Here is a 13,495-nt window from a genome sequence, read left to right as displayed (position 1 = left end):
TGTTGGCGATATTTGAAATTTTTTATAACTCTTGTTTGATTGTAGTTTTCTTGCATGTCAACATAGTTATGTTGCATGTTGACATAACTATCTTGCATATCAACATATTTATCTTGAATGTCGACATAATTAATTGAAAAATAACTTGCACACAAGGGGCAGAGATATGCCACCATACATATGCTTTGTCGAGACTCAAGAGATATGTTAGTTGCTTCTATACCTTCGTATTGAGTCGAGATACGTAAAAAAAGACGAACAAAGTTATGGATGACGTCACAGTGCTCTCGTGCTATATTTCCCGCGATAAATTTAGAGGTGGATCAAACATCTGTAATGCGTGTACTAGCTATTTCAGTATAGACTGCGATACCTGTCTCATTGACATATGATTTGTTTTTTGTGATATAGAGATTATTTAAATATATACTAGCAAGAGCCATACTTGACTATCATATCGATTCATTTTTAAGCTAATTGTGCATGCATGTACAGTAGGCAGGTAGGTGTTTTAGTATATGAGTAGAGAGGAAATAAACAATATTTTGAACTAAATAAAAGGGAATAAAGAGAAAAAATGAACAATTAAAAGATTTATGTAGATATTGCATATAACGTGAATATATAATGTCAAACCATTAAATTTAAAAGTGGGAAATTACATACCTACAAACAGGAACCGGGTCTCTCTCTCTCTCTCTCTCTCTCTCTCTCTCTCTCTCTCTCTCTCTCTCTCTCTCTCTCTCTCTCTCGGGGAAGGGATAGGGGTGCGCTGTATGTATCATGCCCATTAAAATTAGTACATTTGCCCCGGCATACTTATTGTAGAGAAATAATCTCTCAAAAATTCTTTGACGTTCGTTGATACCTAAATAACACTAGGTTGACAATGATGCAAAATATGTTTAATTCTTGCTGCGCTCGCAAATCTGTGGACAATGTAGTATAATACATGTAGATCCTGAGTGTATAAATAAAAATCCACCCCCTAAATATTCTTCTGTTTATCATTAAGCCCCTTTTCTAAAAGGATGATTTTATCGTCATATCACATAATGAGCATTGCAGTTCTTAAAGAGATCCTATAGAAACTATTGTTTGTATATATACGGGATATAAATTAAACCTACAATGAACTTTGAACCCGTTGTGAGGCCAAGAATTGTCCAGGGGCCAAAGTCTTCACAAATTTAAAGAATCAACAATATGTCAACACGTTGCATATAAGTAAAACCATAAAAATAAATAATAATCAATAAACTCAGCCCATGTCAGTACTTTGATTTCTTGTGTAGACGAATTACTTGTGTTCTCTAAATGATTTAAATGAATTCTTTATGTAACCAACACTTTCGCAATGATCAATGTTCATTATTATTTAATTTGATGTTAGATTTATACACATTGTGCAATGACTTTTTGATATTAACTGAAAATCACATTTGCAATAAATCAAACTTACTAGTAGTAAACCGATTGAAGACATTATAATGAAATATACGACTGAAACAAAATGAAAGTACAATAAAATAAAATTCCAGCATCTTAAAATAGCGTAAATTTCCACAGATATAGAGTTCGCTTTCATAATGGAGTCTTCCCCAGCAGAATTGTAAGTTTATCCATTATTATATTTTCATTTTAAGAATGTAAACACAATTATAACATTATTTGTAAAAATAACTTAAACATTATCAAAACAATAGCTATACACCCATTCAATTCAGGTGTGAAGGACTCCGGCATATGTCAGAGTCAATGTTTATGGTACTGTGTGAGATAGTGGGGACCTCACAACAGGTGGCAATCAGGAGGGAGACAACTGACATAACAGAGATGGTGGAGAGACGAGTGACACCTAATGATGGGGTCATTCAGATGATCAGTGGAAGTGATAGAGAAGGATTTAGACTGAAGGGATCAGATGTGGACTTTATGTACTGGCCAAATAACCACCGAGTGATCATGGACATGTTTCAGTCTGAGTATTACAACATAGCCAATACAACCTTGATTCTCTCTGAGAGTTATGAGAGTCCACCAGGATTCACTCTACTTCAGTTACTGACACCAACAACACTAAGAGAAGTTCAATCAGCATGTGTCCGAATGAATGACAGAGTCTATATATCTAGTTCTATATACAGACAGTTAACTTGTTCAACAGTTTTTTCCAATTCTACAGTACATGGTCCTTGTGGTAGTGGAAGTATAGCAGGGATAGTAGAATATGACACTGCTCACTGTTTTGTTTGTGACTTTTGGCCTCTGTCTGCCTCCTCGTGGATAGACAGGTGTCACTTATGGCCTGGCCCTGAAGTTGTTGATGACATTGTCAGAAATGGATGTCACTTTGTAGCAATAGGACACCAATTAGGCCCCCATAAAAATGAGGAGTGGAGATTTTCGTTTTCTCAGGCAGAGTATAAATGTGTGTGTGCAATGAACCACTGTCAGTTTTTGACTTATGGATTGTTAAAGCTGTTTTTAAAAGAAATTGTCAATCAACATTTAAACGAAAACAACAAACTGCTGTGTTCTTATCACATGAAGACATGCATATTTTGGGTAATTGAACAAAATACACTACCTCACTGGTGTCCACAAAATCTCCTTGTCGGTTTCTGGACCTGCTTTAAACTCCTCCTTAAATGGGTGTATGAGGGGATATGTCCCAACTTTTTCATTCCACAAAATAACCTGTTTCTAACAAAAGTCCATGGCTCAGCACAAAACAGATTGTTCCTACAGTTACATGAATTGTACAAGAAAGGTCTGGCCTGTCTGTTACAGAGTTCCTCTATCAGGTCCTACATCATTGATGTCCTGTACAATCCAAGACTTTTTGTTCGTGCAGATGAAATTTTAATTAAATCTGAAGTTGACTATGATACAGAACTTTTCTTTGAGATAAATCGTACGGCTACTGTACACACAGTAAATCTCCACAGCTGTGTGAAATACCTATATACAGTAGAACAGTTGTTAAACTCGCCCCTGACACAGTACCAAGTTATCACGTTACAGAAACTTACAGCCTCTGTCCTTCAGCGCACTGCTTTTATATTACACAGCATGTACACTATCACAGGTGTCAACAAACAGATGTATATTGCAGACAAAATATCAAGGCAAATGCCGAAATTAGCAGCCAAGTTTGGGTTTGTTTCTGACATGTTGTATCTTGCCATGTATTATTACAAAACACTCAGATACAGGGAAGCTTTATCTGTTATAAAGATGACAAAGGTAAAGTTAGCACAGCCTTATCTGATGCATGAGACACATGTACACAGAGAGAGGTATACTGAGGCTGTAGGGGGACAGTCCTGGTCTACAAAGATGAGACAGGCTGTAGCACAGGATATCTTACTTTACAACAAAATCTGTTATATCAATGAACTAATACCAGAACAACAGTCTGCTCTACAGAACAGACAGCCTACATCAAATATCCCAGTGTTTGTAATGTTACACTTCCTAGAGTTCTTGTGTTACAGACACATTGATACAACATTATCACAAGCAGCTCTAGATGAGTTACAGGTCCTAGTCCACCATGATCAGGGGCTGTATATACATGTACTCAGAGACATCTCCTGGGAGATCCTGGGGATCTGTCAACAGATCACAGGGAACCTCCAGGCTGCTCTATACTCATACCAACAGTCACTCACACAGTATCCAGTGCACAACATACGAACTGCTACACAGAGGAGAACACAAGATGTGGTTCAGTCAACACCACACCAGTAATGAACATATTGAGATCATATCATTAATAAATAAATATTTCTAAGGCTGAAAGTCCGAGATTCTCTTTATAGTTACCTTTTCAATGCTTATGTTTTTAGTGCAAATTGTTGGAAACAGTGCTTGGAACAAGCATGCACCCCATAGCAATGATTATTTACATGGCATTGCATTACGAAATTGAACATTAATACATGTATATCAAATACCATTAGTTTATTATTCTGTTGTGGTGTGGCACAAGTGTGAATATTGTTATTATTTCTTGCACATGAAAGATGATAATAAGAGAATGGAAATATATATACTTTTGAAATACCTGCATGAACAGCACAATGAATGAGGAAATTTATTATGATTTGATGTAAATTGATGTACATTATCCAAAGGGTGTTTTCCATTTTTAGACTTTACCAATGGAAACAATAAAATTTTTACAAAAACTTTCAAATCTTAAGTTTATTTTGTATCAGAGCTGAAACAAATCTGTGAATATTCATTTATACACAAGAAATCAAATTGAAATGTAGTGTTTAGACATTTGGTAACTCTGAACCAAATGACATGCTGTTATTTTGTCGAAACTGGAAAGCAATGAGACAGAGTGAGAACAGAAGTCCTTTTTAACCAAATAGAAGAGGGAGTGGTGACCTATGATGCAGCATGTCTTTTTTAACAAATCATTATTGATAGTACATGTATTATGATACATGTATAATATATACATTATATTTTGATTGTAAGATACGACCTCCAAGTCATTCTTCCAGCAATTTTCTCTCAAGGGAATAGTTTCAATGCATTCTATTTCCTTTTTACGGAAAATGATTGCAATTCATAGCTCTGTATAACCTAACAGGACTGAAATCTGCACGGCCCGTTTATCGATGAGTCAAAACCTTAGAAAAATCAAGACCTGTACGAAATCATCATGACACAATCGAATTCCCAGAGAAGGCAATTTGCTGTTTCTTTTAGCTAACGTACTCATGTTTGTTTACAATGATTTAGTTACTAGTAATTTTGCTAATTTATTTTACAATGAAAAATGACAATAACAAACTGTTACCCATCTCAAAAATTCATTTAATTGTTCAAAGAAGTCATTAATTTGTTAAAAGAAAGATATAAAGTTATACAATTAAAAAAATTTCTTTGAAGAAATGCAGGTTATGAAAGAAGCGGTCATTGTGGGAAAAAATAAAATAACCCGTCAATGCTAGCGCTAACGCATAATTTTGGAATATTTTTAACAAATTGTACAATATGATTTTTCTTATATTTTTAAATGTTTCACATCATATCATTGCTGTTGGATTTTTCAAAATATTGTAAGATCATCAAGACGGTACGAAATCGTTCACGCAATTATACTAGTCTTATAATTGGTCGAATTGGTCACCCGATCTATTAATCAGACTTTTCTGCTTTCAGGCAATCATCCAAAACAAAACCCGCAAAAGTTCACAAGAAGTGTAACCAACTATTCGAATTAAATATTTTTTTTTAAAGTAGATCATGCAATGAAAAAAATATACTTAGTTGCAGAATTGCGTTCCAAACACTTCCAGAATGGTTACTTGGTTTTTATGAAATATTTGTGAAAGTTTCATTTCATTAAGGGCTGTGTTCATAAAACGTGTTTCTGCACTATTCCTGACCATTATTTATACTGATCTTAACTCTAATGTCAACCCAGAAAAAGAAAGTATATCTTTTGATGTAAAAAATGTCGAACTTTATAAAAAAAGAATACACATTCTTAAAATTTCGGTGAGAGAAATGGGGAACATATCTAAGCAAAATTTTAATATGCAGCAACAAGTCTTCTCCGGAAAAAATTGTCAATTTGAGAGTGTGTCGTAATTTTTATGCTGATTATATTTGTTTGTTTTATGTGTATTGGTTGTTGTGTAGGACATGCAAGCGCCATCATACCTACGATGTTAAGAATGCATTTCTTAGATACTGAGTACCCATATGATGTGAAACTGTAAATTCCTAATTGAACGCGAGGGATTAATATCCGCGTAAAATCGCGAGAAGCCCGTCTCGCGAATTCTAAAATCTCTATAAATATTTAATTTTATGACACATGTAGTATAAACTACATGAAACTATGATAAAATTTTGGCTTTCGCGATTTTATGTTCTCGCTATTTGATGGTAAATCATTGAATCGCGGAATTAAGTTCTCGTGTAAAATAAGTAATCTACAGTTATTCATTGAATTGAATTTTATTTGTGGTTTCAAACTGTATTTGTCTATCAAAATCTGTTTTGCTATTAACTTAAGTGCTATTAACTTAAGAGAAAACACATTAAAACCCCCCATAAATTTTGATTTTTAATTTTGGGTATTTTCTATCTTTATATAGAGCTCTTTTTCTATGTATACAAGAGACCAATACCGCACAATAATTGCCACCACGACCATCGATCCCTCTTAAACTGCCAAAGTATATGCATATGTTACTTCTTTATAGAGTTACATTGTGTTCATGTCTCGTATCTTTACTTTCAATATGCATATGTGTAAATGTATTGTAAAAGTACCATTAAAATTAATTAATAGGCAATGAATCTCAACTGTTTGACACGAAATGTCTTACGGTTACCAAAAATCCTAAATCTATATAGAAACGCAGAATATCAATATGTTCCTTTGTAAAAGTCATGTTTAATTTTGATAGCATCATTGTACGTTTATCAATAAAATAAATATATTATTAAGCCACTATGTGTTTTGTCTGATTAGTATGCAGTAACTCAGTATTTATGATCTGTACTTTATCACTGTTTCATGATTCATTAGTATTGTTCCAGTTCTATAATAGAAAATGTTTTACAGAGAGTGGTAAAAATTAAAGTTGTTTTGCGTAGATCTGGTTGATGTACCGAATCATTGTACAATTAAAGTGCGTTTTTACAGAATCTCTAATTAATGAAATCCTGGTGAACTTTTACATGCTTTAGATTGATTTAAACTGGAAACAAAAAGAGCGTAACAATGTATTATCATATCTCTGTCTCCGTCAATCCGGAAATCGAGATGAGGAGGGTGTTTGAAGTGAAAGTTCCTACACAGAGATTTGATGCTGATTCTGAACCCGACCTTATCTGAGACAGTGTAACGACAGTCTTAATGAGAACACAGGTCAGGAAATATCAGCTTCATTGTTTTGTATAACCTGCCCTACTAAACACAAATAAGCCAACGCAGGTTGTGAATTAACATTCTAGGGATTGACATATATTCAGCTGATTCCTTTGAAAAGTATTGTTCCCACACCATTGCCAGAGAAATATCAATGTATGGGCAAATATTCTACCATTCTCTTGTTATTAATGTATATACTGACAATTCTTCTGGTTGTTTGTTATCAAATGCCATAACGACGACTAGTTTGGTCTTGGTTGTTGTTAAAAAAATAGGAATGACCCTTCTGTTATCTTGTTACATAATAGAGTGGTGACTAGTGGTATTCTATGAAGGATCTTTTTTGATCTGTTGTAACTGTGACGATTTAATTGGTCTTTTGTAATCAACTGTTAAATGTTAAAGTTAGAAATCTGTTTATCTTTTATTATTAAATTTTATAACTACGATACAGTCTGTTGTTATTTATAATTTTAAAGGCATTCTATTTGTCATTGGTTATCAACTGTTATAGCGACTAATGGTCATTTGTTATCGAATGGTGACGAAATAGTGTAATCAGTATTTGTGGCCGTGGTTAATTGATGTTTTTGTTGTGGTTGTCGTTAATTGATGTTTTTGTTGTTGTCATTTTTATCGTTTACTGCATCTTTGTTGTTGTTGTCACTGTTGATGTCGGCTATAATTTTTGTTATCAGTATCCGTAGTCGTCGATGTTGTTTTTGTTGTTGTCATTGCTGTTGACGGTTATGTTTTTGCTGATCTATTGTTGTTATCATTATTGTTGTCATTGTTGTGTGGAATGTTTCTTTAATGTCGTCATCGGCTTTGCCTTTGTTGTCGGTATCTTTGATGTCCTTGTTTTTCCCATTGTTGTTTTTGTAGTTTTACTGTAATTATTGTGTGTGTGTGTGGGGGGGGGGTTCCATCGTTTTTATTGTTCCTTTTTGTTATAATTTTTGTTTTAATAGGTTTCCCATTGCTGTTGTTTTTAAACTCGTCTTTGTATACACAAATTCATATCTTAAATGCGTCCATTGATGAAAGCTGTTTTCTATGTAATTTTTATGAAAAATTGGCTGACACTGATTTTTGTTGTTGTTGTCATTTTGAGTTTAAAATTGCATCATTAATATAAAATAATTGATCATTTCAAAACTATTTATTTCAGATTAATATGGATTTATCTTTATATGTATTTATATCCCTTTAAATTCACGATATTTAATAGACCCGACTTGAGGACTCAGAACTAAAGAATCATTTAAATAATATATGTACGATAACATCCATGACTTTTCGGTACGAAGAAAGATTGCGTGGTCTACGTTAAGTGCTGTAAGGTTTATAAAGGTACAAAACATGTTACCTAACATTGTAAGTCTGTTGTCTTCTCTCAATTATCTGATTCTTTAGATCGTTACAAAAGCAAAAAGCAATCTATGGCATGAATATTTTATTTCTTAGAAGTGGAAGCAATTTTCAAACAATTGCTATCATCAGCGTTATTTGAGAATCGTTGACGATACAATAAAACTAGAAATTCAACACCCGAAGAGTTTTGGAACCAAAAAAATAATCCAGCTAAGAAACCCAGTTTTCATCAACTTACACAATATTATTTGAGTTTCCCTTATAAATATGATTGTTTGAAAGTTTTGCTTTATATCTATAAATTGATTAAAAACTTGACTAATAATGGATTTTCTCCAATTTATATCATAATTACTTTCTGCTTTCTGTATATATAGGAAGATGTCCATTAAGCTCCTCACAACGTTATATTGTATTTGATGATTTGATATCTAATTGGAAGCTCGTGAGAGTCTTATTTGTAGTCAGTCTTTCTAATCTGAAAATGGGAGGGGGGGGGGGGTCATATAAAATAATCAAAATCCTCTTTCGATCATTCAACAGATATAATAGAATAATTCAAACGAGCTTCATGGATTATTTGGGTTTCATTTCATGATGATATCAGTTTGGCAAAATAAGTGCTAGACTGATCGTCAATATCAACAAAACTTAAAACAAAAATATTTTTACAATTTTAAAAAGGAAACGTTAGAATAATTAATTTAAGTAGGAGTTATTGCTCTTTTAGAGAGGACGTTGAGTCTTAAACCACCTCTATATGACTGGATGTTCCGGACAGGCGTCGGCAAAGTCAATCACTAGGCCTCTGCTTTGAATTAAATGAAAACGAGATCGGAATATTAATTTTACAGCTGTATAATACTCCGAAATCCCCTTTCTTAATGGAACAAAGATTTTAATCGTACTTCTATTGATTCCTCCGTGCTGACGGCATATTCAATTAATTAAAGCTAAAACTATAACAATTGTTTGTCCTAAAACAGATTTAATTGTGCACTTTACAACATCTTGCTCTCAAAGAGTGCATATAGAATTGGAAGTTTTGCGAACGTGTGAAAAATCGGTTAATGGACTGTTTCACTCTGATAAAGCGTTCAAATATCTATATTTAACTGCATTTCCTCGTTTAAATTCAGCATCACTTGCGTTAAATGCATTACGTTAACAAAACACATACACGATATTCTTTGAAATGTCGATATTCTAAAATCCATAACGCGATATGATTAAATATAAAGTGACAGAGTGAAGGAACTTCCTACTTTCATGTTAACCATGACTAGAAAGAACCACGCTCTCAAAACAATAGTAGATTCCAAGAGCACATTTGCCTTTTATCAGATGCAATTCCGTCATCAATTTCAAGCTATCTTTCTGATTATGAGAACAGTTTTATTACTTACGGAATTATTTACGATTATATTATTTTGGTGATGCAAAAAAGGGTGATTGTCCTGTTTAAAAAAAAAACTCCTTATTTATTACTGAATGTGATCATCTCTACAAATTGCAATTTTAATAGGCATCTTTTCTATGTGAAGTAAGTTCATTTTAAAATTCTGAACATCATATGCAATATCTATATTATTCCATATTCCTGAATACCATCTCTATGAACTAGAATAGCAACGTCGTATGCTAAGTTTTTATTTACTGTCTGTGATTGTACAGAATTGGTATTGTTTCTATTGTTAATTTTGCAACAACACCCACTCAATAAACTTAAGATTTACAATCTGACAGCGGTTTCCATGTTCTCGTTCCTATCAAAGATCACTCTGTAAAGAATCAATATCACGTGTCATGGGCTCCATATCCGTAAGACGTAACCCCAGCATCTTTTAGAGGTTACATAAGCTCTGTCAAATCACCCAAGGAATTAAGACGTGAGCTCCTCAATTACCAGTTTCTTGCATGTCTGGATCGGGGGGGGGGGGGGGTTAACCTTGAAAATGAAAATCCTGGATCAGCGACTAGCGTAGTTACACCATATTTAAAATAACTATATTTACATGTGATTACATTCTTTGATGTCATATTCGTAATTAATGGACCTATTATCAGTCATTGCCGGTTAACTGGGGGGACAGTCTTTGGGATGTTCTTAAAGAAACCCTTTACCTGCAGTACAAATTTTATACGTTTCCCTATAGTAGACAATAAACCCATTCAATGAAAATCTAATTGATGTCACTTTACTACACTTTACTAACTGATGTTACTTTATCAATGGATTAATGAATTATCATCCACTCAGAAATATTGTCCGTATTAAAGAAACTGTCCTTCCCCCTACCACGGCTTATGTATAACAACTGTTCACTACTTTAGTTTCATAAGTTTTCAAGTGCATAATTATGTACTGATGAGCCTCTTATGTTAATGAACGCTGTAATTTTTTCTTTACATTTGCTTTTGATATAGAAGTTCGATAATAAATAGAAGTATCTTGGACTTTAAAGTTCGACATAGTTTGCAACGACCAGTAAAACTCATCTTCCATACTCCTTCTAAAGTTAAACTCACAATTTTTAGATATCATTTAAAAGGTTTTCCATCCGATATAACATGCGTCTTCAAATAACCCATAATCTTACACGATACTCAATTGTTTACGAATGGCTTGAGTTAAATGCAAGTTAAAGAAATGATGCCTATAACATCTAAATAATCAATTCTGAACCCATCAAAGACACCCCCCCCAAAAAAAAAGTGAAAAAAAAATAAGCCTGGATTACAATGGTTTATCCAGGAAAGTTCAAAATGAGAAAGAAATGTTCTTAAAATTACTAGAAGATTCTATCTTTGATAAACCTTCCCCCATAATTCAACGAAAGATTTAGTGATTTGTTGGTACATTTATGTATATATTAAATACAATTTTGGTAAACTCGTCATATCCGCGACTATACTTCTATCCCAAACCAATCAACAGAGAACATTACCCAGGCATTTCACGCACCTATTCGGATCTTAGTTTATGAGTCCAATTTTTCCCGGAGCGCGGGAAATTGACCACCGATACTTACCGAGATTTATTTCTCAGTAGATCATCTCATCAGTAGACCCACGTTGCATACAAAACATCGAACCATCCTCGTTTTTTGTAATTTTTCTCATACGTTAAATTCTCGCTCTAAGTCAAAGTCTTGCATTAAACAGGTGATCTAGCGTGTTTATTCATACTACAACGTACTTCTTGACAAATTATTGCAAAGTTGGTTTCAAGATATTCACGATTTACGAGGATGCGCTGCTGATGTTTAGCCAGAATCTTTTTGGAGACTTGGACTCTACCAATCCCTGCTGTATCTCAGACCCATCATAACAATATCCATAGGCGGGATTGTAAAAGTTCAGTGTCATGGCCCCTTTTTGATTTTAATTTATCAACGAGGGGCTCCTTGGATATAAGTTCATTCTATTTGTGTCTCTTCATTTTCAAAATGTATTTCAATGTATTTTTTTTTCAGCATGAAGTGATATTAGTCAGGAAAATCTTTTTAAAAATGAGACTAGATAAATATGAAAAACGTGCACACCATCCAGGATAGTTTCTATTCCCCTAATTCATTTTTATAAGAACAATTCATTTTTTTTTTAGCTTAACGAGGTCGAGGCCTTTTAGATTGCGCATTATAATGCTGACTTTGCGCAGCGTTTTCTTTTACTTTCATTTTTAAAATTTGAATATTTTGCTTTCATGATTATTCGGTAAAAAGCTAAACTGGCGTTTACTATAACATCGTTTTCGGACTTGTAAAGATCACATTAAGCTGAGGAAAGTCTGACTTGCTGGCAAATTCACGGCGATTTTAGGCATCCAACAAAATATTTGTCAACATGATATGAATAAAAACATAGACAAAAATATTTTTTGTCAACAAATTAATTATTTTTGCCAATATCTACAATATGCCAGATTTAAAAGGATGGGGCTTTGAAAAAGAAAACAACAACTGTCATGTATTCCTAGAGCAGAAATGCAAACTGGCCAAATTTCCAAGTGATTTCTTTTGGTTCAATAATAAGAAATTTGATATCTTTTGAGATGACCTCTTCAGAAATCGGGACGGTTTCTGTTCGATGTTTTATCGTTATACAATGCACAGCGAAGACATACTAAAGTTTATGAACTCATTTTATATGAACCGACCAAAGGCCTGAGTGTGATTGAGCTATACGTCCAGGAAGAAGCCTTGATACGTGTAGATAAACTTTGCCAGAGCTTTCTAGTGAGTTTTTTTTTTATATATTACAGTGCAAGATTCAATCAAATTACTGGTAACCATTACTGACAAGATCTTCAATAGTTTTTTTTTCCAGTTTGTTATTCAGCATACAATGAAGATTCTCCCTGACAACTTAACAAGCTTCTTGACCCTTCGTTGTTGTAAGTGTAATTGGGTTGGCAGAAGATGACGAGATTCGACACTCCAAGGGGTTTTATGGTAGATATCGAGTCAGCAATTGAAATTGAACCAAAAAACCTGCTGTCTTGGGGGCAATAAAACTCGCTTGTGCGCTGCACTTCACGAGTAAAAAATCACTCAGAACCAATTCTTAAGTTTATAAGAATCATTCAGACGTGTGCCATTAAAATAATTTGGTTCTAAATGTCCCCTGACTCCTTTGTATTCCTTGCGTTAGGTGTCGCTCTCAATGCCGCTTCTCGGGGAAATAGACTGTCTAGACTTCAAAAGACTATAATATATACTAAAAATGGACTAGTCGATACATAAATAAAAGATTTTGCACAAAACCATATGACACAAACCTTTTTAAGACGGTCGTCCATAATTTGACTTGGTTTTTCAGTTTATGACAAAAACTTTGAATCCCATGATTATTGTACGAGGCTGACATTGATAGGCAACTTGTGGTTGCTGACAGAAGAAAAAAAAATCTAGTGAGGTCAAGCAATTCTCAAAAGATTTTCGTGTATGTCTAAATGATTTTCATTATTTAGATTTGATTTTAAAAAAATGAAGGTTTGGCTATTCAAACAAATGTTTACCAGTAATCTATGACTTTGACTTTGAAAGTCACTAAGTACAATGTATATGATAAAAGAAAAATGTCTATAATAAAATTTCAATGTAAATGATAAAAGTACAATGTCTATAATAAACGTTCAATGCATATAATAAACGTACGATGTATATAATGAAGTACAATGTATAAAATAAATGTATAATGCATATA

General features: G+C 33.5%; 1 protein-coding gene across 1 annotated transcript; it reads left to right on the top strand.

The window, feature by feature from the left end:
- The first annotated feature begins 1,544 nt into the window (after nt 1–1,544).
- LOC105321605 (uncharacterized) lies at nt 1,545–4,183 on the top strand. Its single transcript, XM_011419961.4, has 2 exons — nt 1,545–1,612; nt 1,728–4,183. Exons 1-2 carry the CDS (start codon nt 1,590–1,592, stop codon nt 3,754–3,756), a joined length of 2,052 nt encoding a protein of 683 aa, XP_011418263.3. The 5' UTR covers nt 1,545–1,589; the 3' UTR covers nt 3,757–4,183.
- Nucleotides 4,184–13,495: the final 9,312 nt, after the last annotated feature.

This window comes from Magallana gigas, chromosome 7 (genome assembly GCF_963853765.1).
Source record: "Magallana gigas chromosome 7, xbMagGiga1.1, whole genome shotgun sequence".
NCBI lineage: Eukaryota > Metazoa > Mollusca > Bivalvia > Ostreida > Ostreidae > Magallana > Magallana gigas.
Note: the sequence above shows the minus strand (reverse complement) of the source record. Positions and strands in the feature narration are given on the sequence as shown.